We start from the raw sequence: 20,645 nt of genomic DNA, 5'->3' as shown, positions 1-20,645 counted from the left end.
CACCCCAATATCAAAAGACACCAAGAAAAAAACAGACGATACCACCCAGTAGCATCTATCCCATTGGTAGTCAAACTAATGGAAGGTCTGGTGACCAAGCAACTCAACGACTACATAAACAAATTCACTATACCACATTTGTCACAATCAGGATTTTGACCCACTACACGGTACTGAAACAGTACTACTTACTCTCCTAACCAAATTCAAGCAGGAAATAGCAATAGGCAAAAACATTCTCCTCCTCCAGTTTGACATGTCAAGTGCATTCGACATGGTCAACCACAACATACTACTAAGACTTCTAGAATACTTCGGAATCGGTGGCAGTACTCTCAATTGGATCAAGGGCTTTCTAACCACAAGAGCATATCAAGTGAAATCAAAATCGAACATATCATCACCGTGGAAACCAGACTGCGGAGTGCCGCAGGGATCACCACTATCACTGATCTTTTTCAACCTCATGATGACGCCACTAGCCAAGACCTTATCCACCCAAGGCCTTAACCCATTTATCTGGACACCCTTGCACCATCCATCTCCCGTCCCACAAGGCGTACTAATCCCCAGCCCTGGCTGACCCTTTGCTTCTGATACCTTCGCTCCTGTGCCCGATCTGCTGAACGCCTCTGGAGGAAATCTCGCACCCATAGCGACTTCATTCATTACAAATTCATGCTATCCTCCTTCCAGTCCTCCCTATTCCTTGCCAAACAGGACTATTACACCCAATTGACTAATTCTCTCGGCTCCAACCCTCGTCGTCTCTTCGCCACCCTTAACTCCCTCCTCAAAGTGCCCTCCGCTCCCACCCCCACCCCCTCACTCTCTCCTCAATCACTGGCTGACTACTTCTGCGACAAGGTGCAGAAGATTAACCTCGAATTCACTACCAAGCCACCTCTTCCTCTTCAACCTTTAACCCACTCCCTCAACCAACCAACCCAGGCCTCCTTCTTCTCTTTTCCTGATATCACCGAGGAGGAAACCGCCCACCTTCTTTCCTCCTCGAAATGCATCACCTGTTCCTCTGATCCCATCCCCACTAACTTACTAAACACCATCTCTCCTACTGTCTCCCCCCATCTGTCATATCCTCAACCTCTCTCTCTCCACTGCAACTGTCCCTGACTCCTTCAAGCATGCTGTAGTCACACCACTCCTCAAAAAACCATCACTAGACCCTACCTGCCCTTCCAAATACCGCCCCATCTCCCTCCTACCCTTCCTCTCCAAGATACTTGAACGCGCCGTTCACAGCCGCTGCCTTGATTTTCTCTCCTCTCATGCCATCCTCGATCAGCTTCAATCCGGTTTTCGCCCTCTATACTCGACAGAAACGGCACTCACTAAAGTCTGTAATGACCTGTTCCTTGCCAAATCCAAAGGTCACTACTCCATCCTCATCCTCCTCGACCTATCCGCCGCTTTTGACACTGTCAATTATAATTTACTTCTTGCTCATTTGGGTTCCAGGGCTCTGTCCCTCTCCTGGTTCTCCTCTTATCTCTACCGTACCTTCAGAGTACATTCTCATGGATCTTCCTCCACCCCCATCCCGCTCTCTGTTGGAGTTCCTCAGGGATCTGTCCTTGGACCCCTTCTTTTTTCAATCTACACCTCTTCCCTGGGCTCGCTGATCTCATCTCATGGTTTCCAATATCATCTTTATGCTGACGACACCCAGCTTTATCTCTCCACACCAGACATCACTGTGGAAACCCAGGCCAAAGTATCGGCCTGCTTATCCGACATTGCTGCCTGGATGTCCAACCGCCACCTGAAACGGAACATGGCCAAGACCGCGCTCATTGTCTTTCCACCCAAACCCACTTCTCCTCTCCCTCCACTCTCTATTTCAGTCGATAACACCCTCATCCTCCCCGTCTCATCTGCCTGCAACCTCGGAGTCATCTTCGACTCCTCCTTCTCCTTCTCTGCGCATATCCAGCAGACAGCCAAGACCTGTCGCTTCTTTCTCTACAACATCAGCAAAATTCGCTCTTTCCTCTCTGAGCACACCACCCGAACTCTCATCCACTCTCTCATTACCTCTCGCCTTGACTACTGCAACATACTCCTCACTGGCCTCCCACTTAACCATCTATCCCCCCTTCAATCCATTCAGAACTCTACTGTGCATCTTATCTTCCGCCTAGACCGATATGCTCATATCACCCCTCTCCTCAAGTCACTTCACTGGCTTCCGATCAGGTACCGCATACAGTTCAAGCTTCTCCTACTAACCTACAAATGCACTCAATCTGCAACCCCTCACTACCTCTCTACCCTCATCTCCCCTTACGCTCCTACCCGTAACCTCCGCTCACAGGACAAATCCCTCCTCTCAGTACCCTTCTCCACCACCGCCAACTCCAGACTCCGCTCTTTCTGCCTCGCCTCACCCTATGCTTGGAATAAACTCCCTGAGCCCATACGCCAAGCCCCCTCCCTACCCATCTTCAAATCCTTGCTCAAAGCCCACCTCTTCAATGTCACTTTCGGCACCTAACCATTGTACCTCTATCCAGGAAATCTAGACTGCCTCAATCTTGATTGACTGCACTTTTTGTCCTTTAGATTGTAAGCTCCTTTGAGCAGGGACTGTCCTTCTTTGTTAATTGTACAGCGCTGTGCAACCCTGGTAGCGCTTTAGAAATGTTAAATAGTAGTAGTAGTAGTAATCTACGCTGATGACGTTACATTATATTCCCTTCAAACATGACTTGGCAGAAATCACCAGTGAAATCAAACTCAGCTTAAACACCATGAACTCATGGGCTAACGCATTCCAACTAAAACTCAATACAGAAAAAAGACACTGTCTCATCATCTCATCACAATACAATACAAACCCACAAGCATCAACACCCCAGGATACACCCTCCCTATCTCAGACAGCCTGAAAATTCTCAGAGTAACAATTGACCGTAACCTCTCACTTGAGACCCAAGTGAAATCCACCATAAAGAAAATGTTTTCTCAATGTGGAAACTCAAACGCGTGAAACTATTCTTCCAGACGGAAATATTTCGAAACCTGATACAAACAATGGTACTAAGCCATGCAGACTACTGTAATTGAATCTATGCGGGATGCAAAGATCAAATCATTAAAAAACTTCAAACCGCCCAAAACACAGCAGCCAGATTTATATTTGGAAAAATGCATTTTGACAGCGCCAAACCACTCAGAGAAAAACTGCATTGGCTACTAATCAAAGAACGAATTACATTCAAAATCTGCACGACTGTTCATAAATCATTTACGGCGAGGCACCTGGATACATGACAGACCTCACTGACCTGCCAACCAGAAATTCCACTAAATCTACATGATCATACCTATACCTCCACTACCCAAGCAACAAAGGACTCAAATATAAATCCACCTATGCATCCAGCTTTTCCTACTTAAGCGCACAACTATGGAACGCACTGCCAAAAATAGTAAAAGCTATGCCAGACCACCTTAATTTCCGGAAATCACTAAAAACGGTCCTGTTCAAAACAGCATACCCTACCGACCCAACATAAAAATACATGGACACCTGCGACACAATGCAACCAAAGAACGTAAAGGACATTACCTGACTCTTCCTCCCCCCCCCCCCCTTTCTAAGTTCCCCCAATCTACACCTACCTTACATGTACCTTATCTATCACAACATCACCTTGTATTCATTTGTACCATTTGTTCCGATCGGAATCAGCTAACGCCGTTAACGGCAATATGTAAGGCACATTGAGCCTGCAAAAAGGTGGGAAAATGTGGGATATAAATGCAACAAATAAAATAAAAAATATTGACGTCCCCCCACCACCACAATCAAGGGTACAGAACCCCCCACCAAAACCCCTACTAAACGCTTATAAAAATTGTTATCCAATTGATTGGGGGCATAAATACTACCTAATAGTACTCCCTGCCTAGCTATTATGGCCTTACAAAAAATAAAACAACCCTCGGGATCTTTGACAGTTACTTGAGTTATCAAACCTTTCCTGATAAGGATGGCCACTCCCCCTTTCTTGCCCACTGCAGGGGAGGCCACACACTCCTCCAAGCATTCGCAAAACCCCATAAACCAGATACACCAACCATATGATCATTCATGTCTCACAGGTTTAAAAAAAACACCCCAATCTCAATTGTTGGAGGGTGAGCAATTCCCACCCAATACTGTAACAGTCCATGGCAAAGTAGTGCGGCGTACCCTGTTTATCAGCCAGACAAAAGGCAAGTCCAAGCCTGTATGCAGGCCACTTTAATAGCTTCTCAGTCCATATTTTGCCATTGACACCAAATAGGGCGGGAAATCCCCGACTCTCAAGTTATAACATGCTATCAAGACCACCCCAGACCCCGTTTATGGCACATCCTTACATAACCTATTCCTCTCACACAACTGCCTAGTAACATAGTAAATGACGGCAGATAAAGACCTGTACAGTCCATCCAGTCTGCCCAACAAGATAAATTCATTTTACATGGTATGTGATACTTTATATGTTTGATTTGTCCTTGCCTTTCTCAGTCTGCCCAATATTGTTCTTGTACTAAGTTCTGAAGCTAACATCGAAGCCCCTTAAAATTTACACTCCAGCCCATCCCTATCTATTCAGTCACGATCAGGGCGTAGACCGTAGAAGTCTGCCCAGCTCCCGTTTTGTTTCCAATTACCGGCGTCACCACCCAATCTCCGCTAAGATTCCACGGAACCGTTCCTTCTAAACAGGATTCCTTTGTGTTTATCCCACGCATGTTTGAATTCCATTACCGTTTTCATCTCCACCACCTCCCGCGGGAGGGCATTCCACATATCTACCACCCTCTCCGTGAAAAAATACTTCCTGACATTAGTCCTGAGTCTGCCCCCCTTCAACCTCAATTCATGTCCTCTAGTTCTACCGCCTTCCCGTCTCTGGAAAAGGTTCGTTTGCGGATTAATACCTTTCAAATATTTGAACGTCTGTATCATATCACCCTTGTTTCTTCTTTCCTCCAAGGTATGTATGTTCAGGTCAGCAAGTCTCTCCTGCCTTTGTTTCTCTCCATGGTGCGACCGCACCTCGAATATTGTGTTCAATTCTGGTTGCCACATCTCAAAAAATATATAGTGGAATTAGAAAAGGTGCAGAGAAGGGCGACAAAAATGATAAAGGGGATGGGACGACTTCCCTATGAGGAAAGGCTAAAGCGGCTAGGGCTCTTCAGCTTGGAGAAAAGGCGGCTGAGGGAAGATATGATAGAGGTCTATAAAATAATGAGTGGAGTTGAACGGGTAGATGTGAAGCGTCTGTTCAAGCTTTCCAAAAATACTAGGACTAGGGGGCATGCGATGAAGCTACAATGTAGTAAATTTAAAATGAATCGGAGAAAGTGTTTCTTCACTCAACGTGTAATTAAACTCTGGAATTCGTTGCCAGAGAATGTGGTAAAGGCGGTTAGCTTAGTGGAGTTTAAAAAAGGTTTGGACGGCTTCCTAAAGGAAAAGTTCATAGACCGTTATTAAATGGACTTGGGGAAAATACACTATTTCTGGGATAAGCAGTATAAAATGTTTTGTACACTATCTCTCCTACTGTCATCCCTTTTATCTGTCATATCCCTCAATCTTTCACTTTCCACTGTGACTGTTCCTGATGCCTTCAAACATGCCGTAGTTGCACCACTCCTTAAAAAAAACCCTTCACTGGACCCCACCTGTCCTTCCAACTATCGCCCCATCTCCCTCCTCCCTTTCCTATCCAAGATACTTGAACGTGCTGTTCACCGTTGTTGCTTTGACTTTCTTTCATCTCAAGCTATTCTTGATCCACTTCAATCTGGCTTTCGCCCTCTTCATTCAACCGAAACAGCGCTTGCTAAAGTCTCCAATGACCTGTTCCTGGCCAGATCCAAAGGGCTCTATTCTATCCTCATCCTTCTCAATCACAGCCTACTCCTTGATACGCTGTCCTCACTTGAATTTCAGGGCTCTGTTCTTTCCTGGTTTTCTTCTTATCTCTCCCAGCATACTTTTAGTGTATACTCTGGTGGATCCTCCTCTACTTCTATCCCACTGTCAGTTGGTGTACCTCAGGGATCTGTCCTCGGACCTCTTCTTTTCTCCATCTATACTTCTTCCCTTGGTACTCTAATCTCATCCCATGGTTTTCAGTATCATCTTTGAGGCCTAGGTTGAGTTACAATACAACCCTCAAAAGAACTCTGTTTTATTTTAGCAGCATATCAAGCGCTGTTAATAACTCCATAAGTATAATTAATCCGCAGCTCCACTCGAATCACCTGTCCGCGTGTTCTCCAGGAGGACTCATAGAACCCAGCCGACTCATAAACGCCTGTGCTTCTTCCACTGATGTATAGGTGTTTGTAGTAGCCTGGTAGGTAATCCTCAATTTAAACAGATAAAGGAGCGCAAACTTGATCTTGCGGGTCACCAGTTGTGAGCATATGGGTGAGAAGATCCGACTCTGTGCCGCTACCACCGCCGAGTAATCCGGAAGCAAAGGAGTTTTTGGTTTGCATATCTGAGTTCCTTTCCTCCCCTTAGAGCCTGAAGCATTGCTAGTTTTGTGATTAAAGTTTAGCAGGCGACAGATCAACCAGCAGAACCAGGTTGTTTGAGTCCCACTCGGTCTGCTCTTTCTATCTGCAATGAACCCAGCGAGGCAGGGAGCGCCAGTTCTTTCATTAGCCAGGGTTCCAAAAAGGTTCTCATGTCTCCATCTCCTAACTCCTCTGGCAACCCCACAAATCGCAAATTATTGCACTGGGATCTATTCTCCAGGTCCTTGAGTTTCTCAGTGTATGAGTCCAGCAACTTTTGTAGCTTGGCTTGCCCCTTTTCCACAGTAGTAACTCTGTCTTCCAAGTCCCCTGTGCGCTGCTGGAAGCCCGCCGTCTTGGCTTAATTGTTCTACATTATTTTAGAGTCGCTCCAACTTAGAGTCCAGGGAGCTTAATTTTTTTATTGAAGATCGCCTCCATTGCACTAGTCACTTCATTTACAATCTCCACTGCCCATGCGGATCCCACCGAAGAGTTTGCAGGACTAGCTGGGGCCATCATCTTGTCTTCGAGCATCCAATTCTTTTCTTTCTCTTTTCTCACGGATTTTGCTGCCATGGTTCTCTGTTGACCCCTCAGATGCAGGTCGCAAGCTGTTCCACTGATTCGCCGATATTAAACCCGGTTAATTAGTCAATTTTGGAAGGGTTTTCACTCGGGATTTGTGAAGAGGTGGCGGGAGCAGAGCAGTTAGCGACCGCTCCCGTGCATAGCGTCACGTGACCCCCACAACTTATGTTCTTATGTACACTCTTTCTGGGTGTAATTGGGGAATGTGCCACTAGTGTAAATTATGGAAAGATATGACACGGGCACACTTTGGTATTAGACAGTGTAGTGTCTGGAAAGTAACTATGTTCCTTTTATTATAGACCTGAATCCATAATACCCAAAATATAAAAACAAAACGGACTCTGCACCCAAGGTGCATTTGCCTCAGATATGAGCCTCTTTTATGCAGAAATTGCAAGCTGCAGCTAAGTTTGTGACGTACCTTCCTGGCCTTGTTCTTGATGCAGAACAACTTTGTCTTCAGATATTGTGACTTGAGGGGCCACAATATTGCCCCACTGGCACCACAATGAAGGGGCACCTTTACCCTGAGGTAATTATTCCAGTAAACAATGTGCTTTTCTTGAATGAGGACGAGCCTCAAAGTCTACAACAACAAGTTTGTGAATGTCCCTTGTGGTGATGTACTACTACTACTACTTATCACTTCTATAGCAATGTGGTTGTTATTCTCCTTGTCCACTGGTAACATGGGTGATGTTTTGCAGTGGCCTTGCAGACTGCACACAAGTCTGAGGCCTAGCAAGCAACAGGCTTTAGCAATGAAAGATGAAGTTAGCCAGAGTCTGTATATGTAAAGTCAAGTCAGGTTGGTAATGCTGGATAGTACCAGGTATTATAAACCTATATAACTTTGTTATCTACTGGTTTGTAGTGCTACATATAGTGCCTTTTGCTCCTACAGATAGCCTGAGTTTGTTGACTTACTTCTATGAAATATTAGGTGATCAGGTGGCTTCTGGGAACTGGAGGCTTTGTTAAATTCACACTAATAATTTATTAGTTTTACAAACTCAGTCTGGACAGTAAACATAAACAGGAATGTAAGAAAAGCGTGGAGAATGTGTGATGTGTTATAATAAATAGTATGTTTGCAGTGTTCAGCAAAGGATTGATCACATTTAAAGGAAAGGCTACAGCAATTGGAGTCTGGTTTAAAAAGCCATCATATTCATGCTTTTTTTTTTCTTTAATACTCAATATAAAAGTAATTTGAAAGAGAGGAAAAAAACAGACCGCCGTTTTCATTCAATGTACTCAAATACACACCTGAAGAAAGCAGCAATTTAATGACAAACTAAAATTTTTATTTTTAAAAATAGCAGTAAGAACACACATGGCAATAAAGAACAGCAAGATATGTTTGCACAGAAAAATGTTCAGTTTGTGCTTCATCTCCCAACTCATGTTCAAAATAGCTTTTCTGGAGATGACTGAGGCTAGAGAATGACAATAAGACATGAAAATTAAAACCCATTGTACTTAGGATTTTCCCTAGAACCACAATGACAGAAACCCTCATTACAATCTAAACACACAGTCAAACAAGCATCTTCTTTTTGGTATCAGTCACTGCTAAAGCTTTGCACGCTTGTTTAACACTGGTGCTGTTTGCACAACGGCCCTAGTGGAACTGGTGATACTGGCATTGTTGTTAATACCTGATTTTGGAACACAAAGATTTTTATTCTTTCAAACACCCAGAGGAAAATGAGTAGGATGCTGACATACTGAATCCAGGCAAACTTAATCATCTCCCAGAAACCTGGCTGGTATGTGCTGAATGTTAAGGAGTATTAACTAAAAACAACAAAGAGGCAGAATACAAATAAAACAACGATTAATCTAGAAATGCATTAATACTAAACTTTCAGGACAAAGAGGGTCATTCTTAAAACAGGACGCCCACGATAGGTGTTGGTTATTGCAGCTGTTCTATAAAGAAAAACAGGCACTTACGTCTCTTTATAGAATATGGCTGAAAAGAAACATAAATTAAGGGGTGATCACTTACACAGCCCCTATGCTGTGCCTAGATATCAGCACATCCTATATAATAATTTGCACCTCCAACATTTTACATCTGGATGCCTGGGTTTGTAAAATCCATTCCCACTCATTGCCTTTTGTGGAATACATGGACAAGTTCTCAATATTACACAATTCACAGTCAGGATTCCGCCCCCACTAAAACTGTCCTACTCACTCTCCTGGCCAAATTCAAGCAAGAAATAGCTACAGGTAAAGTACAATTCGACATGGTCAACCACAATATATTACTAACAAGCTCATTTTCAAAGCACTTAGCCTCCCAAAGTTCCATAGAAACCTATGGAACTTAGCCTCCCAAAGTGCTTTGAAAATATGCCTATAAGACTCCTTAGCCACTTCAGGATTGATGGAAATGTACTTAACTGGATAAAGGGTTTTCTAACCACCAGAACTTACCAAGTAAAATCAAACTCAAACATCACCACCGTGGAAAGCTACCTGTGGAGTGCCTCAAGGATCACCATTATCACCAATACTCTTCAACATGATGATGATCCCACTGGCAAAGTCCCTATCCAACCGAGGCCTCAACCCATTCATCTATGTAGATGACGTCACAATCTACATTCCCTTCAGTCATGACAGAAATAACGAATGAAATCAATGACGACCTAAACATCATGGACTCCTGGGCAAATTCATTCCAACTGAAACTGAACACTGAAAAAACACACTGCCTCATCCTTTCATCTCAACACAACAAGTACAAACCCACAACACACCCTCCCTACCTCAGACAGCCTAAAAATACTCGGCGTCATAATCGACCGCAACCTTACCCTTGAGAGCCAAGTAAACTCCGTAATACAGAAAATGTTCTATTCAATGTGGAATCTTAAACGAATAAAACCTTTCTTCCCGAGGGAAATTTTTCAAAACCTAATACAATCAATGGTCCTAAGCCATGCAGATTCTGCAACGGAATCTATGCGGGATGTAAAGAACAACTAGCAAAAAAAACTCCAGACCGCTCAAAACAGAGCTGCCAGGCTGATATTTGGTAAAACATGCTTCGAAAGTGCTAAATCCCTCCGAGAAAAGCTACACTGGCTCCCAATCAAAGAACAGATCATCTTCAAAATTTGCACCTTGGTCCACAAAATTATCTACGGCGTAGTCCCAGGATACATGACAGACCTCATAGATCTACCAACCAGAAACAGAATCGGATCATCACGATCATACCTAAACTTACATTACCCAAATTGCAAAGGACTTAAATACAAAACAACTTACGCATCCAGCTTCTCCTTCATAAGCGCACAACTATGGAATGGACTTCCAAAAGTTGTGGAAATAATCCACCACCATCTAAACTTCAGGAAATCACTAAAAACTACCCTCTTCAAAAAGGCTTACCCCACTGATCCAACGTAAATCCCCACACCCAGCAACACAACTTAACAAATGATCGTACTGGAGAATAAACAATCTTCATTCCCTTCGACCCTCATGGTGCCTGATACACACCTACCTCACTCGACCACAATATAACCTTGTATTTGTTATCAACTGACTGGCGAACACCTTTAAGGTACTATGTAAGCCACATTGAGCCTAAAGATAGGTGGGAAAATGGGGGGTACAAATGTAACAAATTAAAAAAAAAAACATAATGACGTCAGAGGGCAGAACAATGAGGGGGAACGCTGGAGGCAAGATGATAGGAGGAGAGAATCGCGGGACATCGAGGGGAGGGAGGGAGGAAGGGAAGGGCAGAGGAGAATTGATGGACATGGATGGGATGGGAGGACAGTCATAGGCGCCCCGTATAAGAGGCTTGGACGGTCCCTCCGCTCCTTCCCACCCTCAGCTCCCCAATCGACAGCCCTCCTCTCCGTTCCTCCCCCCCCTTGCGCGTGTTTAACTCTTCTACTTTCAGGCGCAGCGACGGCAGTAAAGAGGACAACACAGCAGGCTCGCCTCCAGCTTCTCCCTTCCCTCACACAGGGTCCAGCCTTCTGCGATGATGCATTTCCTGTTTCCGCAAGGGTGGGATATTGTGTGAGGGAAGGGAGAAGATGTGTTGTCCTCTTCGCTGCCGTCGCTGCGCCTGAAAGTAAAAGGGTTAAACGCGCGGGGGGGGGGGGGGGGGGGGGGAGGCAGAGAGGAGGGCTGTAAGGGAGCTGAGGGAGGGCAGGGAGAATCGCTGGACATGGATGGGAGGGCAGGGGGAGAGAAGAGATGGCTGGATTTGGAGAGGAGGGCAGGGGGAAGAGATCGCTGGACAGGAGGGGAGGGCAGGGCAGGGGAGAGAGGAGAATTGCTGGTCATGGATGGATGGAGGGGAAGGCAGGGGAGAAAGGAGAATTGCTGGACATGGATGGAGGGGGCAGGGGAGAAAGCAAATTTGCTGGATATGGATGGATGGATGGAGGAGAGAATGGAGAGTTGCTGGACATGGATGGAGGGGAGGGCAGGGGAGAGAGGAGAACTGCTGAACATGGATGGATGAATGGGGGCAGGGGAGAGAGGAAATTTGCTGGATATGGGTGGATGGAGGAGAGGGCATGGAGGATGGAGAGTTGCTGGACATGGATGGATGGAAGGGAGGGAAGTCAGGAAGGAGATGCACATGGAGGGGAGGGAAGAGAGGAGAAATGCTGGACATGGATTGAGGGGAGGGAAGAGAGGAGAAATGCTAGACATGGATGCAGTCTGCGTACTCTTTATCTTTTAAAAAAATACTATAAATAAAAATCACAAAAAAAGAAATATTAGAAGAAAAAAAATAGATAAAGCAATCTGTATCTTATACCTCTGGAGCATATTACTCATTATACACCCTTCCCAATTATTACTTATCATGACAGAACATTTCTCATAATGGTTCCCTTAAAAACATAATTGCCATTACATGATAACCTTGCTAGCGCCCGTTTCATTTGTGTGAGAAACGGGCCTTTTTTACTAGTATATGCATAAATTACAGAATTCTATAATTCATGCACGTACCCATGCCCTCCACCCAAACTCCACCCATGTGGCAAAAGTACCTAATATCAGGTCATGGCACATACGTTTCTGCTATAGGAGATCTGCCCCTTATAGAATAATTACCCTTATGAGTCCTTTCCTCAAGAAACTTGAATAAACTTTCTAATTCAGAAGATCATGCTCCATTTCTGGCCATATTATTTATTTATTGCATTTGTATCCCACTTTCCCACCTCTTCAAATCCAGGCTATAAGCCCACCTCTTAAAGGCTGTTTTTAGCTCTTAAACCATTATTCACCTGTTCAATATCTATCATTCCCATAATAAAAGAAACTCCCTAATCCCTTACTTGTTCTCTTCGTCTGTCTTGAATAGATTATAAACGCTGTCAGGCAGGGGTGGACTGACCATTTGGGCAACCGGGCAGTGTCTAAGGGTCCAGAGTATTTTGGGGCCCCGTTTCCAACATCTCTCTTCCTCCCCTCTGACCCCAGGTCCCGGGCTCCCACTGTATCCTATCAACTCCCCCCCCCTATCTGCCTTAAAGCATTTTTCTGTACAGATCACTAGAAGCGATTTGCACAGGCCATATGATGCCAATCCAGGAGCCTGTTGTCTGCTGCAATCCACCCCTTCTGACTTAACTTCCTGCTTCCACAAGGGTGCAGAGAGCAGACTCTGGGCTCAACAGCAGAAGGCCTGTGCAAATCACTGCCGCTGATGGTGACCTGTACAGAAAAACACTTTTAAGATGGACTGGGGTGGGGAGGTTCCAGACCCGGGGCCGGAGGAGGGGGTTGAGATAGTCCTGGACCCTGAAGGTGGAGGGGAGGAAGAGAGAGATGGAAAGATATGTTAGACAGTGGCCGGGAAGAGATGTTGGACCTGGAGGATAAGGGGAAGGGAGAGAGACTGGACAATGGGAGGGAAGGAAGCCAGATGGAGAGATGTTAGACCCAGGGGCGGAGGAGATACTGGACAATGGGGGGGAGGGGAGAGAAAAGAGATGGAGATATGTTGGACCAGGGTGGGGCAGAGAGGAGGGAGACAGGCTGGAAAGGAGAGAAGGAAGAAGTGGAGAGAGGAGAGATATTGGACCCAGGGTGGAAGGGTCTGTGAAGTTCATGTGTGTGGTGAACATCATCCATCTGGTGTGTCTCAACTGAAAAAAGGTTGAGACCCACTGTCCTACAGCCTCGGCAGCATTTAGAAAACAAAACAACATGTACATCTTTCCAAATTTATACACCAGATGCACTACTAGAATGATTTAATGTCTTTGTACATTTCTATATTAGGTATTTGTCTACAGCAGAGCTTCCCAAACTACGGGCCAGGACCCCAAATGGGGACACAAAACCCACATTTGGGGTCACAACCTAGTACATAAGTAATGCCACACTGGGAAAAGACCAAGGGTCCATCGAGCCCAGCATCCTCTCCACAACAGCGGCCAATCCAGGCCAAGGGCACCTGGCAAGCTTCCCAAACGTACAAACATTCTATACATGTTATTCCTGGAATTGTGGATTTTTCCCAAGGCCATTTAGTAGTGGTTTATGGATTTGTCCTTTAGGAAACCGTCTAACCCCTTTTTAAACTCTGCCAAACTAACCACCTTCACCACATTCTCCAGAAACGAATTCCAGAGTTAATTATGCGTTGGGTGAAGAAAAAGTTTCTCCAATTTGTTTTAAATTTACTACACTGTAGTTTCATCACATGCCCCCTAGTCCTAGTATTTTTGGAAAGCATGAACAGACGCTTCACATCCACCTGTTCCATTCCACTCATTATTTTATATACCTCTATCATGTCTCCCCTCAGCCGTCTCTTCTCCAAGCTGAAAAGTCCTAGCCGCCTTAGTCTTTCGTCATAGGGAAGTCGTCCCATCCCCGCTATCATTTTAGTCGCCCTTCGCTGCACCTTTTCCAATTCTACTATATCTTTCTTGAGATGTGGCGACCAGAATTGAACATAATACTCAAGGTGCGGTTGCACCATGGAGCGATACAACGGCATTATAACATCCTCACACCTGTTTTCCATACCTTTCCTAATAATACCCAACATTCTATTCGCTTTCCTAGCCGCAGCAGCACACTGAGCAGAAGGTTTCAGTGTATTATCGACGACGACACCCAGATCCCTTTCTTGGTCCGTAACTCCTAACATGGAACCCTGCATGACGTAGCTATAATTCGGGTTCTTTTTTCCCACATGCATCCTTGCACTTGCTCACATTAAACATCATCTGCCATTTAGCTGCCCAGTCTCCCAGTCTCATAAGGTCCTTCTGTAATTTTTCACAATCCTGTCACGAGTTAATGACTTTGAATAACTTTGTGTCATCAGCAAATTTAATTACCTCGCTAGTTACTCCCATCTCTAAATCATTTATAATTATATTTAAAAGCAGCGGCCCTAGCAAAGACCCCTGAGGAACCCCACTAACTACCCTTCTCCATTGTGAATACTGCCCATTTAACCCCACTCTCTGTTTCCTATCCTTCAACCAGTTTTTAATCCACAATAGGACATTTCCTCCTATCCCATGACCCTCCAATTTCCTCTGTAGCCTTTCATGAGGTACCTTGTCAAACCTAGGTAGAACCTCCAAAGGTGCATCATTATTCTGCACCTCCAAGAGTGGGGGGGTCACACAATTTTATTTGTCAGGAATCATGGGGTCACAGCCAATTCTAAGAGAAGAGGACATTTCTTTGGGTAAGTGAACATTATTTTGCTCTGATGCAGCTCCAGGGGCCACAAGGATCAAGGACTTCGATGCCGATGGGCCAGACATATGGGCACCAAAAATATTTCTGTGCTGCTCTGCTACTCACAACCCTTAATGGTTCTTTTTGACATCTGGCAACAGAGTTTGCAAAAAGAAACATTATGGTTGAGCCACAAGCATAACATGCATGAATTATGAACGTTTGTAAGAGACATGGTCCTGCCATACCAGGAGTTTTCTGGGACATATTGGGAAAAATAGCCAAAGCAAAATCAAAAGGCTAAAGGGGGCTGTAACAACAGCAATAAACAAACAAAATTTAAAAGTGTTGAAAAATCTAAAGCAAATAATAAGGGAGGGGATACAATAAAGGAAAAGGCTATCTGAGCCACAACACAACAGCCACAAGCAGAAAGAAAAAGGGAGAGTACGTCTTCACTGCCCTGCAGATGAAGATTGTCTGGTGGCGGGTACGAAGATGTGCATGCATGTATGGTGTGCTGATCCAAACACTTCTAGAAAGATGCTGGGAAGTTGCTCTGCATTGGGTTCTATTGGATGACAACACCCACATGTGATAATATGATGAATGTCCTGCTTGTCCTTGGAGAAACACTTTTTCATGGAAAGGGTGGTGGATACCTGGAATGCCCTCCCAATGGAGGTGGTAGGGACAAAAACTGTGACAAAATTCAAAATGGCATAGAATAAACACAGAGCAAGAGAATACAAAGGAGTGGAGGAGTGGCCTAGTGGTTAGGGTGGTGGACTTTGGTCCTGGGGAACTGAGGAACTGAGTTCAATTCCCTCTTCAGGCACAGGCAGCTCCTTGTGACTCTGGGCAAGTCACTTAACCCTCCATTGCCCCATGTAAGCCGCATTGAGCCTGCCATGAGTGGGAAAGCGCGGGGTACAAATGTAACCAAACAAAAAAAGAAGGCAAAACGTAAATGATTTTCATATTTCAAAAATGTCAGAGGGGTAACCAGCATACAGCAGCAGGCTACCCCTCTAGCCACTTTACTGGGTATCTGTCATATTTCCTATGTTATTATTATATTTGATGCTCCTACTATATAGTCTCACACAGGAGCAGCAGCGTAGCCATGGGGGGGATCTGCAAGCTCCACCACGCCAGCCAAAGATGTCTCGCCAGAAAGACCCCTTACACCCTGTGCAGTCAGCTGCAGTGTGTTTCCAAGCCACTACCACCCCACCCCTAGTGTATGCTCAGTTTGCACGCACGTGCGGAGGCTGGCCATGTCAGCGATTCTGGGACACTGCTGGCAGTGGCACAGGATCTAAGTGCTCTTTTCTTGTTGTTTTTTTGTGGCAGCTGCTGCTGTGGTGGGAGGGGGGGGGTGAAGAAGAGATGAATCTTCAGGTCCACCCTCCTTGGGCTCAGGCCCACCTCAAATCAGCCCTCTTGCTACGCCACTGCAGAGGAGTCTATGTCACACTGTTCGTTATTATGCATAGCCCCAACTGGAACACCTCTCCACAGTATATACTACATGAGTTAGATTTCCAGCTACGTATTCCTTCTTCAGCTTTGGGAGAATTGGTGATAACAGCAATGCAACTCTATTTAGATCACTTTTTCTAAAGGTAGTACAAGAACGCTCTCAAGTTCTAGGAACAGCAATAGCTAAAATATCAGCCAAAGGATATGAAATAACTTCCACTGGGTATCGAATGACAGCATCAATCATAAATGGTGAATCTGCAGCTCTTCCCACCTGCCAGACAGGGTTGAAATCAGATAGCACTGTGGTCACTGCAATGACACCAGAGAAACAAATCTTTAACTGTACCTTTGAGATGTAACATAGTAACATAACATAGTAAATGACGGCAGATAAAGACCTGTACGATCCATCCAGTCTGCCCAACAAGATAAACTCATTTTACATGGTATGTGATACTTTATATGAATACCTGAGTTTGATTTGTCCTTGCCTTTCTCAGGGCACAGACCGTAGAAGTCTGCCCAGTACTGTTCTTGTACTAAGTTCTGAAGCTAACATCGAAGTCTCTTAAAATTTACACTCCAGCCCATCCCTATCTATTCAGTCATAAATCTTAATTATAAATACTCTGCCCAAGAGCAAAAAAAATTTAGCATTGCCTTTACTTTATCTATATAAGAGTCTTCTCTATTGCTCTCGCAACTAATAAGCCAGTGTGATCCACAATATACTACTACTACTATTTAGCATTTCTATAGCGCTACAAGGCATACGCAGCGCTGCACAAACATAGAAGAAAGACAGTCCCTGCTCAAAGAGCTTACAATCTAATAGACAAAAAATAAATAAAGTAAGCAAATCAAATCAATTAATGTGAACGGGAAGGAAGAGAGGAGGGTAGGTGGAGGCGAGTGGTTACAAGTGGTTACGAGTCAAAAGCAATGTTAAAGAGGTGGGCTTTCAGTCTAGATTTAAAGGTGGCCAAGGATGGGGCAAGACGTAGGGGCTCAGGAAGTTTATTCCAGGCGTAGGGTGCAGCGAGACAGAAGGCGCGAAGTCTGGAGTTGGCAGTAGTGGAGAAGGGAACAGATAAGAAGGATTTATCCATGGAGCGGAGTGCACGGGAAGGGGTGTAGGGAAGGACGAGTGTGGAGAGATACTGGGGAGCAGCAGAGTGAGTACATTTATAGGTTAGTAGAAGAAGTTTGAACAGGATGCGAAAACGGATAGGGAGCCAGTGAAGGGTCTTGAGGAGAGGGGTAGTATGAGTAAAGCGACCCTGGCGGAAGATGAGACGGGCAGCAGAGTTTTGAACCGACTGGAGAGGGGAGAGGTGACTAAGTGGGAGGCCAGCAAGAAGCAGATTGCAGTAGTCTAAACGAGAGGTGACAAGGGTGTGGATGAGGGTTTTGGTAGAGTGCTCGGAAAGAAAGGGGCGGATTTTACGGATGTTGTAAAGAAAGAAACGACAGGTCTTGGCGGTCTGCTGGATATGAGCAGAGAAGGAGAGAGAAGAGTCAAAGATGACCCCAAGGTTTCGAGCTGAGGAGACAGGGAGAATGAGAGAGCCATCAACAGAAATACTGATATTCTCTATTATTGCATATATGTTTATTAACACTTGATATACTGCCTTTCACTCGAAACAAGCAAAGAATGTATATTGTATTAGACAAAGGGAAGGAGAAAGGAGATGGGATTTGATATACCACCTTTCTGTGGTTACACTCAAAGTGGTTTACATATTATATATATATATATAGAAGATGAAGGAACGGCCTAGTGGTTAGAGCACCGGTCTTGAAATCCAGAGGTAGCCAGTTCAAATCCCACTGCTGTTCCTTGTGATCTTGGGCAAGTCACTTAACCCTCCATTGCCTCAGGTACAAAAATTAGATTGTGAGCCCACCTGGGAGAGAGAAATATCCAGAGTACCTGAATGTAACTCACCTTGAGCGACTACTGAAAAAGGTGTGAGCAATAAATAATACTTATTTTGTATCTGAGGCAGTGGAGGGATAAGTAACTTACCCAGAGTCCCAAGGAGCTGCAGTGGGAATCAAACTCAGTTCCCCAGGTCGTCAGGCCACTGCACTAACCATTAGGCCACTCCTCCTGAATAAACATATAACACAGTTTTTAAATTATTGCATCATTTATTTAATGAACAAAGTTATCCAACACTCATATCACCATATGAAAAAGAAATGGCCTCCTAAACATAAAGAACTGGTTGCCCCACTGTTACCAACAATAATTGTAGCCAAACACCTCCTACAATTTGATATGATTTTCATATCACTGTTGAGAAATCTTAGCCCACTCTGCAGAACTGTTTGACACATTGATAGGTTTTTCTGTTCTATTCTGTGATTTCTATTCCGCTTTTAACCCATATGGGTGCAAAGTGGATCACAAGGTCAAAGAGAGAATCCAAATCTGAAAGAATTTACATTAAAATCAACAAACTGATCATTTTTTGTTAGACTCTGTTCTGTAAAACTACTAATGCCAAGAGCCAATAATATTTCTTGTGCTGTTGCTAATGAGAAATAAAGATTCCTTTTCTTCTTCTAACGTAACCTGAGTTTTGTTTATAAGAATAGCAACCAAACGCGCAGCTAAGTACACCGCATATATCTTAAAACAAAAATTGTTATAAATCAGAGTGCTGAAGGAAAAATTAGTTTTCAAAGCTTTTCAAAAGGAACTATAGGATGTGATCAATTGAATTTCAACAGGTAAGCTATTCCACACTTCACACTTTAGCTCCCTGGAATGCAAATGAGTGCTCCCATATGGATCTCTCATTCATTTTCTTTACAGAAAGAATGTCAAGTATTAAGGTTTTTGAACTTCTCAAGTGATTCCTATTAGTTAGAAACAAGAGTAAGTTCCATATCTGAGTTTATACCATAAATACTTTTATAGGCTAAACAAGCCATTTACCTCCTGCTGATTTCTTTTGGATTAGTTCTACAGTTAAACCAACTTCCAATAGTATTTTCCTTAGCGTCCCTCCGGACCGGACCAGGATTGGACTGATGGGTTGTGCTCGCCTACCAGCAGGTGGAGACTGAGAAAAAACTCTGACTCTAGAGAGCCAATAGGAGCCCTGGCCATGTGACCTTAGCCCCAGTATTTTCTCAGTCTCCCAGCAGGTAGGAAGTGAGCCCATTAGTCTCTCTCCTTTTCTCTTTAGATATTACAGATATTTGTGATAATTCTTCTGTGCCTGGAATCTTATTTAGAGGCTTGACAGGGTTTCCTTTCTCTTCTTTCTTTGACAGCCTCGGGGGTGTTAAACTCGGGTGTCTCGAGTCCACCCCCCTTCCTCCCCATCTCCCTGGCTTAGCAGGGAAGGGCCGTCCCTTTCTCTGGAAAGGTGTACCGTCTTTGGGAGAGGCAGCCACTTTTAACAGGCAGCTGCTTTAAAAGAATTAAATCAAATAAAAGGAAATTCAAAGAAGCAGCCTTTCTTTCCCCAGACTTCTAACGAGCAGGCAGCTCCAGTGTTTTATTATGATTGAGGGGTTATTAAAAAAAAAAAAAAAAAAAAAAAACAAACAGAAGAAAATAATTCAGTATCTGTGACTTTAAACAGCGATTTTTCTCGTCAGATTTAATTTCCTCCATTTTCTTGCGTTTTGGCGGCGGCAGTTTAAACAAATGAAAAAAAAAAAAAAAAAAGAAAGGTGCGAACCGCATAAGCGCGGCCACCTGTTTTTTCCGATATGGCTTAAAAGTTCAAACAGCTGCTGTCGGTCAGCGTCGCGCAGTTCACGCAGCTGGAACGTGTACATTTTGCTCTCCCTTCAAGGTTTCTTCGGGTCCGGTGCTGCCTCCAGTTTTTTCGGGGCCTTTTTCGCCGGCTGTTGTTTCTTCGCAGTTCCACTGGGCTCCGCTTGTTCGGAGGTGTCGGGTGCGCTGTCGACGATCGCCACAGGGCCAGTGGCGCGAACAGCGGCCATTTTGTTTCTCCCTCCATCTTATCAGTCGGGGATCTCTCTGCTGAAGGTAAGGCTGCAGTTCATAGAGCAGTTCGGCTCCAAGATGTGTACACTTTTGTATGTGCTGAATGGCGTATTCTAAAATGCTCTTCACATCAGCAGGCAATATTTGGTTGAAAGGGGGCTCCTTTCATATATGGATATATAACAAGCTTTTCTTCTTTTAAATTTCTATGTATCACGGGGCTGTTAACACTAGTTTTTTCTGGTGCTCAGTCATTTTTCATTGCCTGGTGGAAAATCTACATCTTATCATAATATCATAATTCATTTCAAGCATTTTCCTC

General features: G+C 44.4%; 2 protein-coding genes across 3 annotated transcripts in view; both read right to left on the bottom strand.

The window, feature by feature from the left end:
* The window catches only part of LOC115458890 (carbohydrate sulfotransferase 5-like), a 55,301-nt gene extending 46,444 nt beyond the window's left edge, over positions 1 to 8,857 (bottom strand). The window contains exon 1 of the mRNA XM_030188729.1: positions 8,811 to 8,857. The gene's annotated coding sequence lies outside the window, so the exon portion shown is untranslated. The remainder of the gene's footprint in view (positions 1 to 8,810) is intronic.
* Positions 8,441 to 20,645, bottom strand: part of LOC115458891 (transmembrane protein 231-like) — an 85,779-nt gene continuing 73,574 nt past the window's right edge. For both annotated transcript variants that reach the window (XM_030188732.1, XM_030188730.1), the window contains 2 exons: positions 16,551 to 16,656; positions 8,441 to 8,925 (listed from right to left, as the gene is read on the bottom strand). In XM_030188732.1, the coding sequence (XP_030044592.1) occupies positions 8,745 to 8,925; positions 16,551 to 16,656 (287 nt within the window). In that variant the 3' untranslated portion in view covers positions 8,441 to 8,744. The remainder of the gene's footprint in view (positions 8,926 to 16,550; positions 16,657 to 20,645) is intronic.

The sequence above is a fragment of the Microcaecilia unicolor genome, unplaced genomic scaffold (assembly GCF_901765095.1).
Source record: "Microcaecilia unicolor unplaced genomic scaffold, aMicUni1.1, whole genome shotgun sequence".
Lineage (NCBI taxonomy): Eukaryota > Metazoa > Chordata > Amphibia > Gymnophiona > Siphonopidae > Microcaecilia > Microcaecilia unicolor.
The sequence above is the reverse complement of the archived record's forward strand: the minus strand, read 5'-3'. Positions and strand labels throughout refer to the sequence as shown.